The 24,405-nt window shown below is 39.3% G+C and overlaps 1 protein-coding gene across 5 annotated transcripts in view; it reads right to left on the bottom strand.

Moving 5' to 3' along the window:
- Positions 1–24,405, bottom strand: part of LOC104936662 (E3 ubiquitin-protein ligase HECW1) — a 69,604-nt gene that overhangs the window by 39,845 nt on the left and 5,354 nt on the right. For 2 of the 5 annotated variants that reach the window (XM_027274321.1, XM_027274318.1), the window contains exons 1-4: positions 19,361–19,408; positions 13,858–14,179; positions 11,485–11,592; positions 3,767–3,861 (exon numbers count right to left, since the gene is read on the bottom strand). In XM_027274321.1, the coding sequence (XP_027130122.1) occupies positions 3,767–3,861; positions 11,485–11,592; positions 13,858–14,179; positions 19,361–19,393 (558 nt within the window). In that variant the 5' untranslated portion in view covers positions 19,394–19,408. Of the gene's footprint in view, positions 1–3,766; positions 3,862–11,484; positions 11,593–13,857; positions 14,180–19,360; positions 19,409–19,870; positions 19,929–23,101; positions 23,266–24,405 lie in introns of those variants that run through there. The other 3 variants (XM_027274320.1, XM_019263113.2, XM_027274319.1) reach the window with 3 other exon arrangements.

Consider the following 24,405-nt stretch of genomic DNA (forward strand, 5'->3'; position numbering starts at 1 on the left):
CAGTTAGTGTGGCTGAACAGAGACACAGGGCAGTGCAGAGAGGGGGAGGTTATGTCAGCTCAGTGCTGAGAGAAGGTCTGATGGGGGTGGACTGACAATTGTCATCACTTACTGCAAATCAGTGAGCAGTAGTGCTGTATGCTCTTCAATGGAGATAACCATGAAGCCTTGAGTATTTACTATCTGGAAGCTTAACTCTAACTATCTAACACCAAGTCCAAACTACAAAATATCATAATAACGTGCTGTTGAAAGCAGCCAGTATATGGAAATATTTACTATTTGTCTTTGTCATGCGTCCTAATTTAAAGTATCACACTCGGGGGAAGGTTTCTATGACGACCCTGAGTAATGCTCTTCTGGTGGTATGATGATGTTTGAAGTCAGACATGACACACATCATTTCATTATAAGATGTGTCAAAACCATCAGATTCAATTTTACACAAGCTAAGACTGTAAAACAGTGAGTCATGCGTATGAGTGACATGCAGTCAGAGCACGATCAGGACTTCATTCGTGCCAAGACGTACAGTCGCGGCACCTGGAACTCCCTCTGGAACAGCAAGCTGTCGTTTCGTTTGTCTGTGTTTGGATTAAACCAACCAAACACAGCATATGAATGTGTGAACTTTAGAGGTGTCGGTAGGCACCCCAAAGAGCCTTTATGCTAAGATAAGCCAAACTAACTACATCCTAACTCTGTGTATTTAACACAAATATATTGTTATTCTCATCTCAGAGCTCATTTTCAACTATTCTCATAATGCAGGGGTTCACAGACTTTCTGGTGTTTCCATGGAGTCAAACACTATTATAGTATATACTATTATATAGTATATACTATACTATATTAGCACATAGATACATCAGACTGATGAAGAATAGAAGTTAGAGATTACATTAGATACCACAGAATAATCTCTGCACACCACCCACATGTAATGAGTGTAACATTGTATTTTAATAACAACCTAATGTGTTTTATCATGTCTTGTATTAAACTTGAAAAGTTCAACTCGACAGTTAACAGACTGATTAACCTGACGACGTGCAGTATGTGTCTCTCAAGACGCTGTGGGGAAAGAGGAAGATGACTGAATGAACTGTCACCAGCGTAAGTGTAAAGACAGACAGAGTGAATATTTATGGTTACCCAGGCGATCCAGCTGAGCCTCGTCCTCCTCCCTCTCCTTCTCTCAGTATGACTGGGAGACAGCAGTCCCAGCTGGAGACACATGCCGTCCATCACATGCATACAAAAACAAGTGCTGTGTCTTCTCCGTCAACGGAGTCTGACATTTCTGGCCGGCTAGAGTAAACAAAGGGCTACGCGGACAAATGTCTCTCCACTGCTGTCCTGTCCGACCATCTTCCGTCTCCTCTCCTTCACTGTGTTGAGTTTGACCCAGTGCTTTCCGCCTCTCGCCTCCAAAAAACCTGAATGACTTCTTACCTGGTCTCTCTTCTGCTAGCTCTACTCCTCCCTCCCTGTCTCCCTTCCCATGGCGGTTATTTTTATTCCTTTGTCCTCAGGAAGCAAGCACAGATCAAGTTCTGGGCCCATCAGCATTTCCAGGGGCCCACAGCAGCAGAATGGGCAGGCAAACAGTGAAATCCAATCACTCAGCTGGACACCCTCTTGATAACAGGGTCTGACTGGTGTAGGCTTTAGAAGGGCAACGGCAACACTGAAATGCTGATGAGTGATTCAGGTACCACTGCTCCAAAGATTTTCATCTCAAGATTTTCACATGGTCATTTTTCACGTGATCACTATCCATTAGCACTGGAAACCCTTATTATCCACACCACATGGCAGCATGGGAGAGTTCCAGATAGGCCGTGGTTTGGATGTCAGTGGTCAGCAGGCAAAGGAACCTGGACTGAGCAGCCTCCCAGTGGACACAGCAGGACCAGGACTAACACACAGCCTCCGAGACAGACAGGGAGTACAGCACAGAAGAGGCTAGCTTTACTTGTTGCTAAAGTAGCTAACCTCTGACTGCTGTCAACGGCTGCTTAGCTGTGCTAACTAGCTGAGTCAGCCCGGAGGCACCAAGAGATGCAAGAAAGCCACCTTGGAGGTGCTGTGCTCTCTGCTGCTCCAACTGGCCTCCATCAGTCTTGGCGGCTGTGTATGGCTCTGCTTCAGCTGTGTGCACTGGAGGAGTCTGCTGATAGGCTCACTACGAGGGGGTTGTGACAGGCACTCACGGCTATTGGCTACTGTAAACGTCAATCAATATACAGGAATATAATATGCTATCCATTTCATGGGAAACCTCATATAAATCTTAAAGCCTACTTTTCTATCTTTCAAACGTCTCATAGCCAATAAGTATTGGATTAAATAATAATTTAACTCATCTACATTGTTGTTGTCCTTTTTTCTATTTCATTGTTTTGTTTATCTATGTTATTGGTTTTATATATACTTGTGTGTATGTAATTGTGTTGAATTTGTACTTAATATCTGCAATAAAAAATCTGATTAATTCTACACACACCACATTAAGTGCTCTAGATAAGCACTTTTTCACCACACCCACGCCACGAGAAAGACCTGTACTTCACTGTATAAATCTATGGCAACGTTTTCATGAATCAGAATGCAGTCTTACAGGGTTTGTCACAGCTAAAGCAAGTGCAGTGAAGACTTTCAGAGTTTCTTTCCTGCTTAGCAGAGTTGTTGAGTTACACTCCAGCAGCATTTTGGTATTGTAATATCAAAACCATGTCTCCAGTAGCAAGCTATTTTTCCGTTATGTAGTGGGATAGTGTAACCAAACACTACTTTGCTATATCTGATTTCGTCTTGAAGATTAAAAAGCTCCCCCACTATGTTCCATCCTCTTCTCACATATGAACTTGAATTGAAACGAGCTGCATTAAGTGAAAGTGATTAACACTGCTGCACTACGTCACCTCATTCATCGAGCATGGAGATAACCCACAGCAGCCAGGATGGTTGTGACCAAAGCCACAACAGTGAGTAACATCGACAGGCCTCGTATGGTACGCCACATTTTTCATTTTAATGTAGGGGGTTATTAATATTGCTTGTTAGTGGCTCAAACTCTGTCTCCACAGATCAGATGAGAGACAGCTCACCCTGAAAGGTCAATGAGAAATGAAGTGATGGAAAAACCTTCATGTATCCTGACAAGTGAGGACACGTTCACAACCTCTGTTATTATCGTTATCTAAAGAAGCAGACGAGCAGCTTCAATGTCACAGTTGCTGTCAATGTATAAAACAAAGTGTTAGTTAAGGCAGAGCACCGACACTGTGCTCGCCTCAGCTGATGCTATCATTAGCTTATTGATGCCCCATATATCCAGCTACCAGCTGACCAGTATCATCCAATCACAGTCTTACATAGATGTTTTTTTACTGTCGGTTACTTTGCTGATTCTCTAATGTCTCTAACACCTCAGCCTCCTCCTCATGTCACTGAAGCTGTGTTCACATATATTTCTGTATATGTGATACTTTATGTGTCGGGGGGAGTAGCTCTCAGCAGAATCCTCCTTGCTGCTCAGATGCTCCCTTAAAAGAGCAGAGCCCTTTTCCACCACCTTGTTTCATGTACTCTGCCTGAAAGGTGTAGCTGTACCAGAGCTCCTTCAGGAGCAACTTGGAGCCTGGCATTAAGGATGATTGAAGCTGACTGACTTTTAAGTTTCCAGTGATCAATGAAGCAACACAAATCACAGAAAGCCGTGGATGTCAAAATAAAAGCCGAGAGGCGTGGTGGGACTCACGGGTGTGGGGCCGTTCTTGATGGTCACGCTGGGCGTGGTTGCTCTCAGTGCTCCAGTCACACCGTGATAGTACCTGAAGCAGACCTGGGTCTCAGCTGAGCAGGACACACAAGATGAAGAGAAAATCAGACAAGGGTTAGTTTTCTTACACAACACTGACTCTGACTCACACAGTGGAGAGGCTGTTGAAGAACACGCCCTGAGGATGACTTATGAATGATGATTTTGTTTTTTATCTGTCTACATTCAGAACAAGTCTCCAGCATTCACTTCCTGCTTGCTGTCCCATGTCATCACTAATGAGAGTTGGGAATAACTATACAGTGAATCTGCACACAGGAAGAGTCAAAAGTTCGGATACATCTTGTCATTCAATGATTTTCTTTAGTTTTATTATGTTATGAACATTCTGTTTCCAAAAGATGGAAACCCAGCAGTATCATTCCTGTTGAGTGACTTTAGACCAGAATGGTTTGACCCACTTCAGTTAACATACAAGAAGGGCTGAGGTACAGACACAGCAAAGACACATTGACACTGATGAATACTGTTAGAAAACATCTACCGCAGTCCACCGGGTGCGGACGCGGTCGCCGCAGTGATATGCACTGCTCTAGTCAATGTTTTAAACCCGCAGTCAGTTTCAGAAGCGTCCCGGGCCTCCGCTCGGCTCTGCATTGAATATGTGGCTGTTCTATTTTTACACACGTCATGTGTACATGTACATTTAGAAGCACATCAACCAGGAAATGACCAAATATGAGCAAGTAAACAAAGTCTGGTGGGCTAAATGCTTCTGAAACTCTCCCGGCGGGGTTTGAAGTCGCATGCAGCACGAACAGCTTTTAAATGTATGCAAGTTAAATTAACTCTGATTTAACATTATACAGTCCTCAGATAGACCACAAAGGCAAGGCAAGTTTATTTGTATAGCACAATTCGTACACAAGGCAATTCATAGTGCTTTACAGAGGCAAGGAAAAACATTTGACATTAAGACAAGCAATAGCAATAGAAATAAAAAATTAAAAAGAGAAGAAAATTGAATTAAAAACATCAGAATGTCATTTAAAACCATTAAAATAGCAAATTTGAAAACAATTTAAAACAATAAACGAATCACTGGATTATGATTAAAAATTCTTTAAAAGTTCTTTAAAAGAGCTCAGCCATAAGCACGTGAAAATAGAAAAGTTTTTAACCTGGATTTAAAAGTGCTAAGAGTTGGGGCTGATTTCAGTCCTGCTGGTAGTTTGTTCCAGTTGTGAGCAGCATAACTGCTAAATGCTGCTTCACCGTGTCTGGTTTGAACTCTGTGCTCCACTATCTGACCTGAGTCAGTAGATCTCAGAGCCCTACTGGGTCTATATTCTACTAACATTTCATTTATGTATTGTGGGCCTAAACCATTCAGTGATTTGTAAACTAGTAGCAGAACTTTAAAATCTATTCTGTGGCTAACTGGGAGCCAGTGTAAAGACTTAAGAACTGGGGTGATGTGTTCTGATCTCTTTGTTCTGGTCAAAACTCGAGCTGCTGCGTTCTGAATGAGCTGCAGCTGTTTGATACTTTTTTGGGGGAGTCCAGTCAAAAGACCATTACAGTAGTCAAGTCTACTGGAGATGAAAGCATGGATCAGCTTCTCCTGATCTGTTTGGGACATAAAGCCCTTAACTCTGGATATGTTCTTAAGTTGGTAGAAGGCTGTTCTGGTGACTGATTTTATGTGACTGTTGAAGGTCAGATCTGAGTCTATCAACACGCCAAGGTTTCGGACTTGGTCTTTAGTTTCTAGAGACAGTAACTCAAGGTGTTTACTGACAGCAACCCTCTTCTCTTTATTGCCAAAAACAATTACCTCAGTTTTTTCTTGATTTAACTGAAGAAAATTTTGGTTCATCCAATTTTTGACTTGCTCTAGACAGTTACACAATGACTCTATAGGACTGCAGTCATCTGGGGACAGCGCAAGATATATCTGTGTGTCATCTGCATAACTATGATAGTTGACATTAGAATTCTGCAGAATTTGACCCAAAGGCAGCATATATAGGCTGAACAAAAGGGGTCCAAGAACTGACCCCTGAGGAACCCCACATGTCATAGAAAGAGTGAGGTGCAGTGGTATTACCTCTGAGACACGAGCATATCAAGGCTTTCATTAATTCATTCAGTCTGACATATGCACTGACATGCTGTGGTGTCTGTTGGTCTTAAGCAGACATTGGATACAGGTAACAGTCTACATATTTACACCATATTGGTGAGCTTATGAAGTGTCGTGAAGACCAAGAAGATGGTTGTGAGTCACTATGTTGGGAAGGCCTGGTAAGTGTGGTTAAAGGTGGAGGCAGATTGTTCAAAAACCAACGCAATGTTTATTTACGAAAAGTGCAAACAGGCTACACTTAATGAAAAAATATGAATAAAAAAAAAAGACAGTTAACTATGTTAATCTCAATTCACAGTAACATAAACTATGTATATCGACTAAATATCACATGCACACAGCTACATGTTCTCTGCTTAAATAGGCTATGTTTAACTGGCATTAACTCCGGCTGTACCATAAGTGGAGGTCACTCCACTGGATCTCCCGATACGGAGACTTACAGGTTCCATTCTTACAAAGTTTACAATTTAAAAACTTTGACCGTGTTTGTCTTTAATCCACATTGCACCACAACTTACATCAAATCACAAATAAACCTAAATAATTCCTAAACTAACTTCTTTACTTCACACCTGGACTAACCAATGACATCACTAATCTTGTCACCCAGGGTATAAATACAGGAAGTGGTAGAATTAATGAAAAGCTATAAAAATCTGAATGTGCAACATACAACTGTTAATATTCTTTACATAAATGGTGTTGACATCCTGAGTAAAACATGCACTAATAAACATATCAGAGAATGTTTCTACAGTGTTAAGGAAATAACACTTTAGAGGGAAATTCTTTTGGAATGCTATCTTTATGGATATTGATTGCCATAAAGCCTGGCTTGTTCCTTTTAAATTCTGTGTCACAAATAAAATCAGAGAATTACAGTTAAAAATACTACATAACATATACCTATCTAAAGCATATATATCAAAATTCCTTGACATTGATAACAAATGTAGCCTTTGTTAAACCGAACCCGAAAATGTAACTAATTTATTTTATGATTTTCCGTATAGTAGTACATTTTGGAAAGACCTTGAGAACTATATACTGTGTAAAATAAAACATAAAATCAGCATTACTTATTTTGAATACAAAGAAAAGAAACTATGTATTATTGTCAACCTCTATATTTTATTAGGGAAATTTCACATCCATTAATGTAAATTTCAAGACTCATCACCATCATTTAAGCTATTTTTGATTGAAGTTTATTATTATTTTAAGTGTCTTAAGTTAATTGCTAATAAAAAATGTCTGTCTATAATGGATATTCATGCAGATATTTTCAACCAATAACCTGTCACAACAGTTATAACCAGAACTTTATTTATATGTAAGATTACAAGTCTGTCACATCTATGTTTTATTTTTGCTTTTTTTGTTTTCATGCTTTTTCTTTTTGATCCTTATTATACTATCATGTAACTATGCCGATGCTATGTTACTACTGTACAATGTGAACTAGTATGACTGAATTCCTCATTTGTTTGTTTGTTCTTTCAATAAAGTTTGGAAAAAATAATAATACAGGAAGTGGTTGGGCGTTTCCTCCTTTTGTCCCTGCACCACATGGTTGGTATGATAAGTAATAAAATGAATACTAATTTAGCTTATTGTGGTCAAAAATAAACTATAACTAAATACAACAATAATTGGATTCATGATATAAGCAGGAATGTTTAGTTTGAAAGTGTTTTAACCATGTGCACATGGACACCTGGAGGTTAAGAACACAGTAGACTAATAACATTACTGGTAAAGCGCAGAAACAACAGAAAGATAGAAGACAAATGTCCATGTCTGTGAATAATTATAATTACAGACAGATGACAGGTTTTCTGACGTGCCCTTAGTGGCTTTTCAATAATTTATAGAACAAAATTTTAATGGAACATTATTAATTAATGTTGACTTTATAACATTACATAACATTTTTTAGTGTTTAATACTTTAATCAGTTAAAGCTGCAAAAAGTGGTCAAAATAACTATTAGTGAAGTCATCAGTGGTTGCTGATAGATGATATTTATCATTTGTGAAAATGGGGGGAGTGGAGCAAACAAGCTAAAGGCTTGGGGGACGAGGAGATTAAGGTCATAGTAAAGCTGTGTTGTTTTTTTGCCTGTTTGGCCAGACACTCAGATGGTTTGAAGACGCCTGCAGCCTGACTAACAGAGGCTAAATCAGTCACATCCTGTGTTTGCACAGCCTCAAAAGGCTGTGCAACACTTAGATTAGGTTGCAAAAAGTCCTCAGTTTAAGTAGCCTTTAAATGAGAACAAGCACGAGTACACAGAAAAGCTCATCAGAAAACACTATTAAATGGTTACACAGACAGATCTTATTGCTGTATGTGTCGCTGGCAAAGTGAAGTAAACTGAATGTAGGAAGTAGGAAAGATCCGGAGAACAGTTGGAGTGAGACACAGCTGCAGCTTGGTTAGCTGCTTTAGTTATTAAAGCTAATAACAGCTACAACGCAGGAAAACCCCGTCCCCTAGAAATCACATTTACATATTACTTCATTGTTTTCCCAATTATGCTGTGCTGACAAACATAATTGCTGCCTGGATTTTGTTGGTAGTGAACAAAGTGCTTTGTGTGCCTCCTGTGGAGAGGTACAAAGGATGGATGGTGGGTGTACAAAGCACAGGACGTTGACATAAAAAGAAATGATTAAAAACGTAGCAGAGACTACGAGTGGCTATTGTATTAGCCGACTGAATATTTGAGTGAAAAACAAATTAAATACTTTGTCAGTAAAACTTTTAAACATATATTGAGCATTAATATTTTTGGTCTGCCAGATACATAATTGAAAAACATTCTCTCTGTATGTTTTCCCTCATTGTATACTTTTCCTGCACCATCAGTATATTAGGTACATTTTTGCCTTTCAATGAAACATTGATTCCTGTTTGATGGACTGCCATGGAATCAGCTATATATATTATATTCCCTGAGGATGAATGGTAAAGTTAATAGTCTGACTCTGACCAAATACAAAAAAAAAAAAAAAGTTTCCCATCAGCCTTAGCTGGATTTTGTGTTTCATGCTAATAATCATGCTGACATGCTAAACATCTACCTGTTAGCATTTAGCTTAAAGCAATCTTTAACCTCACAAAGCTCCTGGTTCTTAAATGTGTTACCGAAGGAGGGTTACATAATACACTAACCTGTGTAAAAATCTTGTAACTTCCGAGATGTCGGCTTTATGACAACTAAGAATTTGGTTTTATCTTGATGACTAATGCATTTTGACATCAATAAAAGGGTTTTGAGAGGGCTTTCACTGGTGTAGGACAACAGTTAAGACAAAAGGTCTGCCGTTTGAACACTGTGAAGCAGCAGAAGATGGTGTCAGTTGGACAGACATGAAAGATGTTAAATGGTGAGGCAGATTCTATCAGCGGCCACATAACACAAGAAATCCTATCCCAGTGTGTGTTAATGTCCTATGTCCATTTAATTCAACAAGTCGATGTTCAAAAACATTTTTGGAATATTTACAAATTAGAAATTGTGCAACAGAAAAACATGTTGTGGATTATTTGGATGTCCTGCAGGGGGAGCTTCACAATTGCATCAATTAACAAGCAGTTCATAAAGAATGACTCATCTCATGAGAACCTAAAGATGAGGACTGGTTCAATCTTGACAGAAGCTGGTGAATATGTAAAAGAGGCACAGCCTGTTATTTCTGTATAACAGACTGTTGGTATAAATGACAGACCGTTGCTATGGACGCAGATATGATCATACACTCTGGAGGAACACAGCTGATGAGATGCAATTATTTTTAAATTAATAATATGACAAACTATAGATTTCTCTCATAAGTATCTGTGTAATAATGTGGATGATGTACAGTGAGTGGGGCATTGTTGTCACCCTGTCAGAGTTTCTTTTGACCAACCCCCTGTACATTACCTCTTACATAATCAAACTTCAGTAAGACTCCAGAGAGGAGAATAATCTGTGCTGGGAAGTCCAGAATGAACAGAAACTTTCTAACTGTTTACGGGATTAGTGAGGATGGGTCAAAGTTATGGAAGTCCTGGGTCATTAGTTTGGTTCAGCAATCTGTTTGACTCATGTCCATTTACATGGAGCAGCTCGAGCTGAACAGAAGTACAGTGAAATGGAGAGAAGCTGGTGCATTTTCAAAATAAAATACCCAGTGCAAACTTCTGATTGTAAAAACAGCCAAAATGAAAACAATTGAACTACATAGCATATTTACACATATAGAAGCACATAAACCAAGAGAAAATCTGAGCAAGTTAACAAAGTCTGGTGAACAAAATGTGGGGTTCTGGCTTTAGTCTATGCACAGTAATAAAAGATGGTTCAGAAGGCTGGACTTGCTATGTAAAGACTGAGTGATGTTAGTATTGCTCACATCAGATTGTGGACTGAGTCTGTTGCTTCTGTATGTGCGACTTATCCCTAATTGAATGAACACCAGGAGAACAGAAGTTTTTTTTACCTGACAGTGATACTGGAAGGCTCATTTGAATTTACGTAAACAAGATGTATAAGTAGCAGTGGCAGTACTGTTTCATTGTTAGGGTGTAGTTGTAGCAGTGAAGGCAGCTGTGTTGTTAGTAATAGTTTAATATAATATGAATTAGTTTTTAGAGGCTTTCCCGTGCTGACGAGTCATTATCTGGGGAAAGTTTGAATAGTTGAGATAGTTTAAAAACTGCTGCAGTCCTACAAAGCCTGCAGCTTCTAAAAAAAGCCATCTCCACCTTTGTTACAGAGTGTGGTGTTACTAAATGGAAGCACCTGGATAGCTTCATGCTGATAAATGTATTCTGTTTCATGTGCGCATCCACGTAGTCTCTATCACAATTCCCCATGTCCCTAAACGCAGAAATTGTGCACCATTTGTGACTGTCTCCCTGCACCAGCTTTCTTCTTCTCCCTCCCTCTAATGATGTGCCTCTGTAAGCAACTCTGTTCCTTTTCCACAGACTGCTGCTTCACATGCAGGCTTACTTAAAAAAAAAAAAGGAGGGGGGGGGCGGCAGTAGCTCAGTCCATAGAGACTTGGCTTGTGAACCGGAGGGTGGTTGGTTCAAGTCCAGCATGGACTAAAAATATGGAAGGTTCTCCGGCACTGCCGTGGTGCCCTTTAGCAAGGCACCAAACGCCCCCATGGGGCTGCACATCACTCCGCCATCTCTCCACATTTGCATGTCTGTGAGTCTTTGTACTGTGTGTGTGTTCAGGGTTAAAATGCATGTAAATAAAAACTGAGTGAAAAAAGAATTTCCCCGTTGAGGGAGTAATAAAGTATCTCTTCTCTTCTACAGCCTCAATCCACTTCTTCCACTTTGTTCTTTGGGGCAGAATCTCAAAAACACCACAGTGAAGACAACCTGGCACTAAACTGGAGACGAGCAGTGAATTCACTGTAATTATGACCACTTATATTTGACCACATACCGTCTACAAGACTTGTTTCCTCGGGAGAAAACTGTGTTTTTGCTCAAAAAAAGCAAACAGAAAAGCCAAGGGAGAGTTTTTGTTACTTACAGTCACTGAAGTTGGAGCTGGAGTCAATTTTCCAAACGATCTGTCCTTTGTGAGATCCGTTGATGCCGCGGTTCTTGTAGTCCAGAAAGTTCTCAGACAAAGCCTCATCTGGGAAGAGAGATTCATCTGATGAAACCACACTGCTACTTCAACCAGGGCTGTCACCATCTGATCTGATTTCAGATTTTATGTTCACAATTCACACTTTTTTTTCCCCTAACACGCCATCTTTACATTTTGAAATTCATGAACAAGACAAATCAAGTGTTACATAACCATCAGATCTTTTATGGAATGTGCCACATTTTAGGCCATGTGATCACATTTAAATAATTTATTTACACTACGGTAACTACCATGGGGAACAAACTCAAAAACAACAAGAGGCACGAGGTGGCAGATTTACTTTAAAACTGGGGCACTGGTTGAATGCTCCTGCATTTTATACTTAAATTGAGTTAATTTCAATGAAAATGTGATGCTGTCACCATAACTCAACAAGTAATTTTCTGTATTGCACTGCTTCTCAAACTGTGGACCTCGCTGTAGTGGTATTTAAAGGAAGTGTTGTTAATGAAATAAATTACACACAATATTCGTAATGAAAATAAACTCTGAGATCGCTGAATGCAATTTAAAATACATTTTGCATTTCCTTCCTTTGTTTCAACATCAGCCTGCTTCATGATCACATACACACACACACACACACACACACACACACACACACATCCATGATTAGTTACCTGTTACTGTGATGGAAAGTTAGTAAGTGGTGGTAAAATAAGTAGAAGAGAAGTGTGGAACAGGAATATTTCATTTTACACCAAACGAGCTCAGTCAAGAGGTACGAGGTGTAAATATTTTTGTATCACTGCTGTATGCATTACAGCAGTGATACAAAAATATTTACACCTCGTGTAAATATTCCAATTCCAATTACACATGTCATTAGTGAAACATACAACTGCAACTCATTCTTTATCCCTGACTACGGTAATATATCATATTATATATCATATCATATATGATATAATATATATTATATCATATATGATATATAGCATATAGCATATATAATATATTTTGTATATCATATCGCATCTAGAATATGTATCATATATTGTATATCATAAATCATGTCATATATCATATATATCATATATCGTATCATATATCATATCATAATATTATTACAAATGAATGATAATAAACTTTTATAGTGTCAATATTTGCAATATTGTGACGTGTTGAGGTGATTTTAATACATAGATGAATACATAGACAGTGAATGTCACATTGCTGCAGTAAAGGAGCTTTAATCATGTGGAGTTGACATGATGTCATGAGCGTTCACCTCTGTCAGTCTCGATTTACTCAGACGACTTGCATCATGATCTGATTCAGCTCAGGTGACAACTGATTGATCACTAATGACATCATATGTTTGGCTGTGGTGTGTAAAGGCTGTCAGTCAGTCAGTCAGTCATTCAGTCCAGGGTGTGTGAAGGAACATGTCACAGCACAAGCAGAAAGCTTTCAGTAAAGTTCGTAGCAGAAGTTAGTTTCAAATCTGGTATTGATCAGCAAGACTCTGAGTTTGGAGCAGTGACACTAATCACAGAACCACAGCTCTGCTTCTGTCTGATCCTCTCCAACAACCTGTGAATCCACCATCTGTCACTCAGACTGAATACAGGGGCTGGCTGGGGTGGGTCACCGTGTCTGAACCGTCTCAACGATTGACCAAAGATCTGAATCATAGAGTCAGCTCTCTAAACTTTGAGCCGTTCTCTGGTCCAACTTCACAACATGGCTGCTGTTAAATCTGTTACAAACTGTAGTTAGCTTGTTTTAATGTCTTTGGAATAATATTTAATGTCGTGGTTAAACGTCATATAAAACTTAGTTTGGCTGGAAACTAAAATAGCACTCTGCCTAGGTTAGGTGATGAAATTTAGGGTGTTGGTGAGGTCACAAAAAGTCCTGCTTGACTCCTTGTAAATCAGTAAAATTGTCATTTCACTGAAATTCTAATAAAAACATAATTTCTTTATAATAGCATGTAGCCACACAGATTTTCGTTGTTTTATTAGGCCAGATTTTGATGTATTCTGAAAACTGACTGAAAACGGTCATAGAAATCATGATGTAACAACCTTCACACAATATAATCAGTTACTTTATGTAAAAGCAAATCATACGTAAAAGAGTGGAACAACCGGAATATGATCTGAAAACATTGAAAGTAAACCGTGCTCATTTTAGCTTAGCGTTTGAGGCTTACTAATATAATATAATATAATATACTTGTTTTATCTTGTATTGACCAAACTCTGATATTCTGTAGCATCATGTCATATATTGTCTTACCAACAAGATACATCCCGATCCAGTCTCCAGCATCCACTTCCTCCTTGATGTCCCATGTGATCACCAGATCTTCAGACTGGCCTATGGTATAGTGGGAGGAGCTGATGGTGAGGGTGGAGCGAGCGTCTGGGGAAACTAGATCAGTGTCGCTGGTGGACCGTGACAGCCCCAGCATGAAGGCGTCCTGGTTCAGACCGTTGACTGCGTATGTGTCTGGGCCGTAGCTGTGACGAACCGCGTCCTTGCAGCGCTGGCGGGTCTGGCTGCTGCGGGTCGGTGAGGCCATGGCAGCCAGGCCCAGGAACCGATTCTGGTACAAGTTCTAGGACAGAATGCACAGCAAGAATCTTTTAGACAGATAAAGAGGCAAAAAGGTTTTATTCTGAGCACCAAAAAAACACCTCTGTTGGATTTCCTGGTTAACAGTGACAATTTTGTTTGAGTCAATCTTAGACCAGTGTAGGTTTAAATGGAACTAAATGCACTTTTCAATAGAAATCCAGTAATTTTGTTCACTTGATGCCCCCTAAAAATCAGAGAAAAATGCCAAAACTGCATAATTTGTCGTTTAACATCTTCATGATAATAAAAATATAAAATATACATTTAAATGACTCCCCTTTTCACCCATGTTTGAGTTTTTAGCAATGAGCAGAGCAGCTTCTGTCGGGTAATATTTGACCGTGTTGTCTCTCCCTCCAGTCCACTCATGATGTGTGAATCTAAATGATTTAGCAGCTCACATTTTGGTTGCAACAAGCTGCTAAAAAATCAAGCTGCTAAACCACTGCTGAGTCACCCAGTCATCCTATGCGGCTGTCTTTATTCTGCCACGCTCATTTGATAAATGGTGTTCTGTAGATTTATGACGCCACAGCCTGATACCCGCTGCAGGACCTGATGACAGATGAAAACATAATTTAACATGAAGCCGAGCTCACGTTTTTATTGATAACTATTAGCAGTTCATGTTTGCAGTGTACCCAGGCAGACAACTGTCTTAAAACATTACAATTCACAGGCAACTTCTGGAATTATAACAGAAAATATTTTCTAAACAGATTTATGGATGTTTATTCACAGTGGGTAGAGATAATTATACATCCGCAAAGTGTAAATCACACTGAAGCTAAACATATGTGCATCATGTCTGTGTTCAGTTTTGCCTGAGTTATGACTCATGAGTGAGATTTTTTATGCAAATACGTAGCAGCAATCGGGCACTGAGTGTTTTAAAGTAGTACTTCAATCCCTTTCATGAGCTCTGTGCCTCTGCAGCTGCTGACCACACTACAATGACTAACCTTCTTTCACCTCATGCAGAATATTTGTTTGGGATGTTTCACTACTTCTGCCTGAAAAATATAATGATTACTTGACTAATCGATCGATAAATCAACTGATTTCAGCTCTAATATTATGTATTAAAACTAAGTGGATAAGGTCATGAGATATAAATACAATACTTCCGTCACAGTGGAACTGTACAAAACCCATGGGACATGTTTTAGGTCACTATAGGCTTATTATAGGAATTATATTAGTGACCTAGACCTGATGCAGTCACATCTATGATAAAAAAAATACATAATCAATAATAATGTCAGATATGCGCAGAACATCCATCAGCCTCTTCAGATTTCCAGTCTTTTATGTTTTTCATCCCACTGTTGGACATAGATAGTCTTCTTCTTGTCTCTTAACATTTACAGCTGATTGTTTCTATTAAATTCCTTTGCTGCTGCTGCTCTGGGAATATGTCAACAGGATGTTCTAGTTTGACATCCACAGTCTTGTTTTTAAGTGTTAAAATGTTTAAGGGTGTATTCTTCCATGAATCTGATACCCTGTGCTGATATGACAGGAAATCATTGTCATTGTGTACTTTGTTTTTCAGTGGAAACATCTAATATCAGAGTGCGGTATCGTTCACAATGACACTGGCTGCTGATATTCGATGCTTTGAGGGTACAAAGCTATGAGAAGCATAATAGCGTTAAATAAAGGTGTTGCAATGTTAACGACTTAGTCTAAAGAATGACAAAATAAACAGATCTGATATAAGATCCAGCACAGGAAACATTTTTCAGGCTTGTTTCATAGATCACATCATGACAACTGGCAGAGAAATCATGTGACTGTACAAAGACAAACAGAACACACGTGTTGGACCAATTCACACAAAAACTATTGAATTTGCAGAAGCCAATCATTAAGGCAATTAGAGAGGTGCTGGTGACACATGATGGTAATATGGAGGGGCGGCATGGATTTAAACAAACTTTAGTACATCTGAATCAGTTTTATTCCTCACATCTGCATTTTTTCTATCAAAGTTTTAGAACATTTTAAATAAACAAGTCTAGGTTTGTCATGGAAGTGGAATGGATGGTAGGTTGTAGCAGGGGAGGGACGGGACATGGATCCAAATGATCAATTTGAACATTCTGAATGTTCACCTCTTGTACTCAGATACGTGACCATAACATTGTACCTCTGCTTTAGCCATCCAGTTGCTCTCTAGCAGATTTTTGTGTATTTTCATGAAGATATTTGAATGTCCAAAAGTTGATGTTTGACCTGGTTACATGATGTTACACACCTGAGTGAACTATATGAGCTCTAAGATCTTTAAGTGGAGCACTGGTTTGTCATTCCTGGGTCATGGTTGATGACTAAGGACGAGTCCACACTTCATTCAAGAAATGAGTATTCTGCAAAGGCTGTATTGATAAGGCATCTCCTGATTCATTCAACAAAATGACTGTAAACGATCCCACCAAGAACTATTGCTCAATCTGTCACACATTTGGATTTTTCCAAATGCTGAAGCAGTGTGCATGGGACTGTAGTAAGGGACATACTCTGCATTTTAAAGGGTGCAAAATTAAAGAGCAAAAGTGTAAGAAACTGACTGAGTTGTATATATTTATCTGCTCTAATGTATTTTAGGATTCAAAATTAAATTAGAGAAACCCAGATTCAAGACTGGATTATCCATCTTTATTGGAGTTCCTGTTTTAGAGTCAGTTTGTTTTGAGTCAGGTGTTAACATTAAAAGGCCAACTGGAAACTGGAGAGTTAGCTTTTAATTCGCTGATTAGCTACTAGGGATGTAACGATGCATCGTGACACGATTGAAAATCGGTACAAATGCGTGACGACTCGCATCGGTTGACAGAAAAAATGAATCGCGATTCTTGGCGAATGGGAACCCGCACAGTGCATGCTCTCACTGGTCAAACAAGCTTCCCGGCGCGTTGCATGAGCGTGGCGTATTTGGTCCATCCTGCATGCGACTTCAAACCCCACCGGGAGTGTTTCAGAAGGGAGCGCTTAGCCCGCCAGACTTTGTTTACTTGCTCAGATTTGGACGTTTCCCTTCTAAACATGCTTCTACATGTGTAAATATGCTACGTCGTTAATTAGTTTCGCTTTTGTCTGTTTTTACGACCGGCAGTTTGCACGGAGTATTTTATTTTGAAAATCCACCGGATTCTCTTTGCTTTTTCTGTGTCTGGCTTCCGCTCACTCGAGGCGCTCTGTGGAAATTGACACGTGCTGCTCGCAAGTTTTAATGTTTTTATTTTATTGTTATGTACAAAAAATGGGTCATATTAGACCCTGAATAGTATGTAAGGGTTAATGAAATGTTAGGATAATTTTTGTATGTACTTAAGTTCCCAACTTCATTGTAAGATTAATTTAAAGCTTTAGTTAATAAAATGATCAAATTAATTCAGTTGCTCTCATAATCTGTCTTTTTTGCACAGGAAAAAATGTGGCTAGTGGAAATTCAGACTTTTTATAAGAACACAAACTGTTTGAAAGTTTCTGTAAAGAAAGATTTTTTTCCTACAAATAAAAGATAATTTTATTTGGTCATAATTTGTCTGTAGCTCATTTTGATTTAAAAAAAACGTGAAAAAATCGTATCGTGAACAAAAAATCGTGACTTGAATCGAGTCGTGAGTTAAGTGTATCGTTACATCCCAATTAGCTACAGCTAATAAAATCATTTCAGCTGAAATAATCAATGGTCATCAGCTGCTAATGAGAAGCCTGCTAAAAATGACTTTTTTAGGATTTTGAGAGCAGAATAGCCTCTATTGTTATCGCAAACCGCATGTTTGTTGAGTTGAAGTGGAATTTTTTTAAAGATCATTTTTTTGGCCTTTTATGCCTTTAATGATAGGACAGCTGAAGATAAACAGGAAGCGGAGAGGGGGAATGACACGCAGTAAAGGGCCGTCCGATGCAGGATTTGAACCAGGGCCAGCTACAGCGAGGACTGTAGCCTCTACACATGGGGCGGTCACTTAACCCACTACACTACCGACCGCCCTAAAGTGGAAATCTTGATAGGTGTCGCAGGTCAACAGAGCTTAGTGTAGGATTAACTGACCTTTTTTGATGTGCTCCAATCACAGTTGAACAAGCCTTGGTCAGAGCCTTGTATGTTAGATGCTAACTCGTCTATGTTGAAACGACATCCACATTTTGAAGATGATTCAAAGGGAGCTAATGTTAGCAAAATGCTATCTAACTAGATAAATATTTGTATCAATCATTAGTTAGCTATTTCTTTGGTTTGGTTCTTTTTTTTTTTGCTACAGAGCAAAATCCTAGTTAACTAGCTGGCCAATTTACTTTAATTGTTGGTTAGTTAGCTAGCATTTAGCTAACATTAGCTAACTTTATCTCTCAGGTAGAACTCAAGCAGTAGACAGTTTAAAGTCAAGTGCCCTTAATGTCAGTACAGGTGTACCACTAGGTTCCATTCTTGGTCCTCTTTATATTCACCATATCACATCATCTCTGCCACACCAAATTGTAATATAGCCTACATTTTTATGCAGATGACATCATTGACTGGTTCTTTTGTCTGCTTTCATACATCTCAGATCTCTCTCATTAAACATTAACTTGTTTTACATTTGCGAAAACAAAATGTATGCTACCCGCCTACTGCCCGTATTCAAACTATTCAGGTGTCTAAATTTGAAACTGTTAAATGGTGAATACTTGGGACTGATTGGAAACCAGACTTGCTTTTAATAATATTGTACACCTGTCAAGCAAACTGAAGGGCAAAATTGGATTAATGTAAAGAGATTAGTTGAGCTGTGACAATAACTACAATATTGTGCTAAAAATCACCATAATTTTTAATCAACATTTCTCGCATGGCCATTTTATTGATTTTAATGAGATGTTACAGATGTTTATATCCTTGTGTCCACCTTCTGTCCACTGGCAATAAAAAGAAGGTAACTTCTTAGAGTATAGGGAGAACATAAATATATTTTTCTGTGGTTCATTTCCTGGTTGGTAATCCTATTTAGAACATATAGCAGAGACCAGAATTCAGTTAAAAAATTATGAGACAGTGAACATATGAACCCTTGAACCTTTCAGCACCTACAGTATAAACATAGTTTAAAGGTGTACAGTGTCTGCTCAGCATAGATGTTGTGATTACCGCAAGATGCACCACCATTACCATCAACTCCAAATGTGAGGTTGAGTTTTCCATCCTGGGACCTCGGATCAGATCAGAGAATGCTCCAGTTAGAAAGGAGCTCCAGGGCACGACTCAGCCAGCCTTGACGGATTGGTCTAAATGCTGAAGCACTTTGTGCGTGCAGTTGGTGATGTGAGAAGGTTATCTGCACATGTAGTACAATTTGTACAAGGATTTGAATAATAATGAAAAGCTGACATCATTATTGATTATACCTAGGGTTATACCAATATGTTGCATTTTAAATTGATTTGGCAAATGTTTATTTTTGTGAAAAACAGGATACGATTTTTAGCATGACCATGATCACATTTAGAGAATGTCAGATCAAAATGTATTAAAATATACAGAAACATGTGTTTGCATTGGCACCAGCCTTCAAAATCCCTTTGTACAGACAAACTGGGTGATGGGTGGTGGTAAGCAGGCAAATGGTGAAGGAGGTGGGTGATCATGGTGGCGGATGGGGGAAGGGTTGGGGGCACTGACCTTGATACTACAGAGTTGCATCAGCATAATGACCAGTCAACCCAAAGCAGACCAAAACCTGAAGGGAAGTGGGAGGAGAAGGGCGGTGTGTTACAAACCATAGAAACAAAAAGCAGAGGCAGTGAATGCAGCAGGTGAAAGTCAAAGTATGGCATTTGTGTGCACTTATGTCAGAAAGACAAAAAACAAGCAACAGCATCATCATACTTTCATACTTCATCTTTGTCAGATAAAAATATGAATAATTGAGAAGGAGCAGAACCACAGATGGACAAACAGAGAGGAAACAGAGACAAAGACACTGTGACCTTCACATAGAAACATGGAGAACAGAGATATACAGCAATGAGCAGACAAAACATCAATGATGTTCATATTCAACGCAGCAGCAAAAACATCATCTCATCAGTTTTCATGTGCATCGACGGATGGTCACATGGTTTGCAAGCCTGGAGAAGAAAAACATATTAGCAGGAATATGGTGTTATGTCTTTTTCTTTAGAATGTGATCTGGTTCAGTGAATGTGGTTCACCTCGGGTAAAAGGATGTGATGCAATAGAACTGTTTTGTTGTCTGCATTCTGTGTGGTATTCATCAACACAGTGATTGTTTACCAGAGGACCTTAACGCTTAGTTGATTTAAAGCAAATCCCCTCAGCTTTATAGAGTTTAGAGTGAGTTGTTTAGCTGTCTGGCCCTTTAATGTTACTGTTAATATTAAAAGTTTAAATAGCTAAATATAAAGGTTTTCATGAAATCAATCTATTTATGTTCTGAAATTCTTCTGCAGTATGCACCTGAAATGTAGTATAGAATGTGAAATGAATCAAAATAGATTCTGAAGAACTATAATTAACTGACCATAATTAACTGTGCTCCTTTGATATTCAGATTTAGATATTCAGAATGAAGAAACAAAATTACAGCTGAAGCCTAAAAACTGAGAATCAGATGACAGAAATGTCATTTTTTCATTAAGAAATCAACCACTACCTTCTTGACTACTACTTCTTTGTTTAATGAGGATTCCTTGGTTATTAGAGAACTGCGACCCAGCTGTATGGCAATCTCACCAATCCAACAGGAGAGTCAGGGCAATGTCAGACAGGTACAGTCTGTATACGTCTGCACACTCCTGAGGAGAGCTCTGATCAGGTAGACAAAGTGAAAACAGGACCGAATAAAGACCTGAAGAGTCCTTGTGTCGGCTGTCTACACTTACATTCCTCTTTTTACTTTCAACCACCACACAGCTGCCTCATTTTTTGTCAGTCTAATTTTATTTACTTTATGTGCCACCAGAAGTGCAGTAAAGCTAGCTTATTAATAATAAACAAGAATTCACCTCCTGCTGCTGCTCCACATTCTAAGCTGTATACCAAGGAAGCAAGGACGAACAGTCATAATAGTTCCAGTACCAGGAGAAGGGTTTGCTCAGTAAAAATTATCTATTTTAATAGTAGTGGTGGGCGGGTCGATTTAAATTATCGGTAGTATTGATACCAACGTTGGTATTGGTACTGATCAACACTTGCGTGATGAGATCTATACTTAAGTTTCACTTTCTCTTTTCTACATTCAGTAGTTCAACTCACGATACCAAAATGAGTAACCACGATACTATACCAGACAAAGTATCACGGTTCCGGGTATTATCACGATACTGCAGCCTTTTTTTATTATTATTATTTTTATGAACTGCAATTTATTTGTACAAGTTATAAATACTTATTAATTACTAATGTTGTTTGGTGAATGATAAACATAATACTGATGAAGTAAAAATTAGACTGAAACAAATTTGAAACAACGAGTTTAGTTTTTTTAGCAAAATTAGTGTTGCCACTGACGACGCTGCCGCGGCAGACTGGCCACTCAGGCCCAGTGCTTCTGCTATGGTGAGTGTGTTGTCTCGTGTTTGTGACTGTAAGCTGTGCACGTGTCTGGGCGGGACAGAACTTTAGCTTGTTGTTTGTTTTGAAGCGAGTTTCTATTCATCTTCATGGAGTTCGTTCTTGCTGGCAGAAACACAAACAGCCAATCAGCTAACAGATGGGCGGACCCAGCGTGCGGAAACAGCCTATCATATTCCCGGACGTCACCAGTAACAGGCAAACAGCCAATCATTCAGCAGCTTTGTAGTTTGGTTACAGTAGTTGCCATGTTGGTTTGTTTACAAGGGACTAGCATGCAGTGAGAAGCCAAGAGAAGAGCAGAGAGGCGGCCGCTATGTAGCGGAGACTGGCACCGGTAGTATAGTAATCCATGGTAGTACATGTTGAATTTCTAGTATAGTAGGAACCGTTATGATTTGGCACCACGGGGTACCGGGGGTATCGTAGGTATCGTGCAACTCTACTTGGTAAATTCTGTAGTACCGCACACCCCTAATCAATATGTCATGTGTGTCTGTGTTTTTTGGTCAGATAGTTTTTATTTTACTGGAATGAATGGTAGACAAATTCTGCATTTCAGGTGAGCTTCAAATACGTTGTATTGTTTTTTTATATCAGTTTTATAAAAGTGAAGGTTAACTTTGGAAAACACACTCGTCAGATTTTTTTACCCTCTTCTGTCTTCACATGAAATACAACAAACTCCTTTGTTGTGGCTGTATTCAAGGATGGTCTGACATCTAAGATTTGAGAGTCAGCTGTTGAATAGCAATGGTTTAAATCCCAGAAACAATCATCCCTTCTCTGATGTTTGTACTTTCTGCAAACCGTGTTACTGTAACACAGTGACCGACTATTATTTTAATATGAATACATCTCTTTAGATATCTTGATCCTCTCATAGCCGTACTTAACAAAGGAGGTGGGACTTCAGATGTGTATAGTACACTGCAGTGTGCACAGTGACACATATATGCAAATATTTAAGATCACACGCACAAACAAAAACTCTACAAACTCACATGTTCCGGTCCTGTTCAGTCCCTACGGTCCTCATTACTCATGTAGTGCCTATTAGCACGGTGCTCTAGCTAGCTACATTAACAGACATGCATAGTGATCTCCAGGGAAATATCCCCAGTTGTCCTTCCTACTTGTTCTGACACTCGCATAATTAACCACTATAATTGTGTTCAAGACGACATGATTATTAATTCAGCACACATGTAGAGCGGGCAGAGCAGCAGAGACTGCAAAGCCTCAGCTGGAAATGAAATGATCCAGTACTATGGCTCAGTAATCTCCTGACCGCTCCTCCTTCAGCTCATTGTTCACCTAAGGATGGGTAACATGCGCTGTCCTCATGCACCCTTGACTCCGCGGCTGCTCTACGTTCCACTTCGAGGGTATGTTGTTGTCCTTCCATCACAGTTAGTTTTGTGGTTTTGAGACTTATATGAGTCGTCCTTGTCCTCCTGCACGCTTTACCCAGGCGACCACCATTCTCCTGAATCACACAGAGTATACATGTGATGTGTGCTACATGCTACATTCAGCTGAAACACTAGGAAGCATCCCTAATGCTAAGCTAAGCTAACGGCCCTTTACCCGGTTTTAGTTACTTCAACGTGTCCATTTGCCTACTGTGAATCTCAAATACTTGGCTTCTCATCATTAATATTAACGAGTTGCCATATCTATTACTATTATTATTATTTCTATTTTGGGTTATATAATAATGCTCTAAGTTTTGGAACAGTTCCAATAATGATTTTGGGGGTTAACACAGGAAGTACGTTGTTGCCTTGTATTCTTTGAGTTAGCTGTGGACTACAACTTTCTTTTGCCTAAATTTGTTGACAATTTAGTATCATTAAAAGTATTCTGAAATAGATATTAGCACTTCCTGTTTGCATTGCACCTAGGGCTGCCACGATTAGTCGATTAGTCACGATTATGTCGACAAACAAAAGCATCGTTTTTTGTTTTTTTTACATTGCTTTTCTCTCAAAACTGCAGCTGCAGCTTCCACTGCCGCATCTGCCTTTCTGTCACATACACACACACACACACACACACACACACACACACACACCTACGCACATGCGCAGTAGTAGTAATCGGCGTCAGGCCTGACTTTACCGTAAATGATACCATAACAGTATCATGGCTACCCGGCAACGGAGCTCCAAAGTGTGGAAGCATTTTAAGAAAAGTGGTGAGAAAAGCATGCAGTGCAACATTTGCAAAGCTGCACTTGCTTATAATGGAAGCACAATGGCTATGCATGAGCATCTGAAGAGAAAGCATGTCATTGTGGATGATTCTGAAGAGGGTCTGTCGTCTCGGTAAGCAAACCGGCTAGTTAGCTGCCAATATTAGGGTAAACAGTGAGCTTTCTTGCTACTTACTCATCGTTATGTTTCAGTGCTAAAAAAGTCTGTTCTTCTCTGGACGGCTTTGTGACCAAGCCAACAAGGTGCACACCACACCAAGCCAATGTCCTGACCTGACCAACTAAATCTTTTCTTTGCATCCCTGCAACCCCATCAGAGCGGATTTTCTCTGCAGCAGGAAACATCTGCTATCAAAAGAGAGCAAGCCTTTCTCCAAGCCATGTAGAAATGCTAACTTTCCTG

Source organism: Larimichthys crocea, chromosome XXIII (assembly GCF_000972845.2).
Source record: "Larimichthys crocea isolate SSNF chromosome XXIII, L_crocea_2.0, whole genome shotgun sequence".
NCBI lineage: Eukaryota > Metazoa > Chordata > Actinopteri > Sciaenidae > Larimichthys > Larimichthys crocea.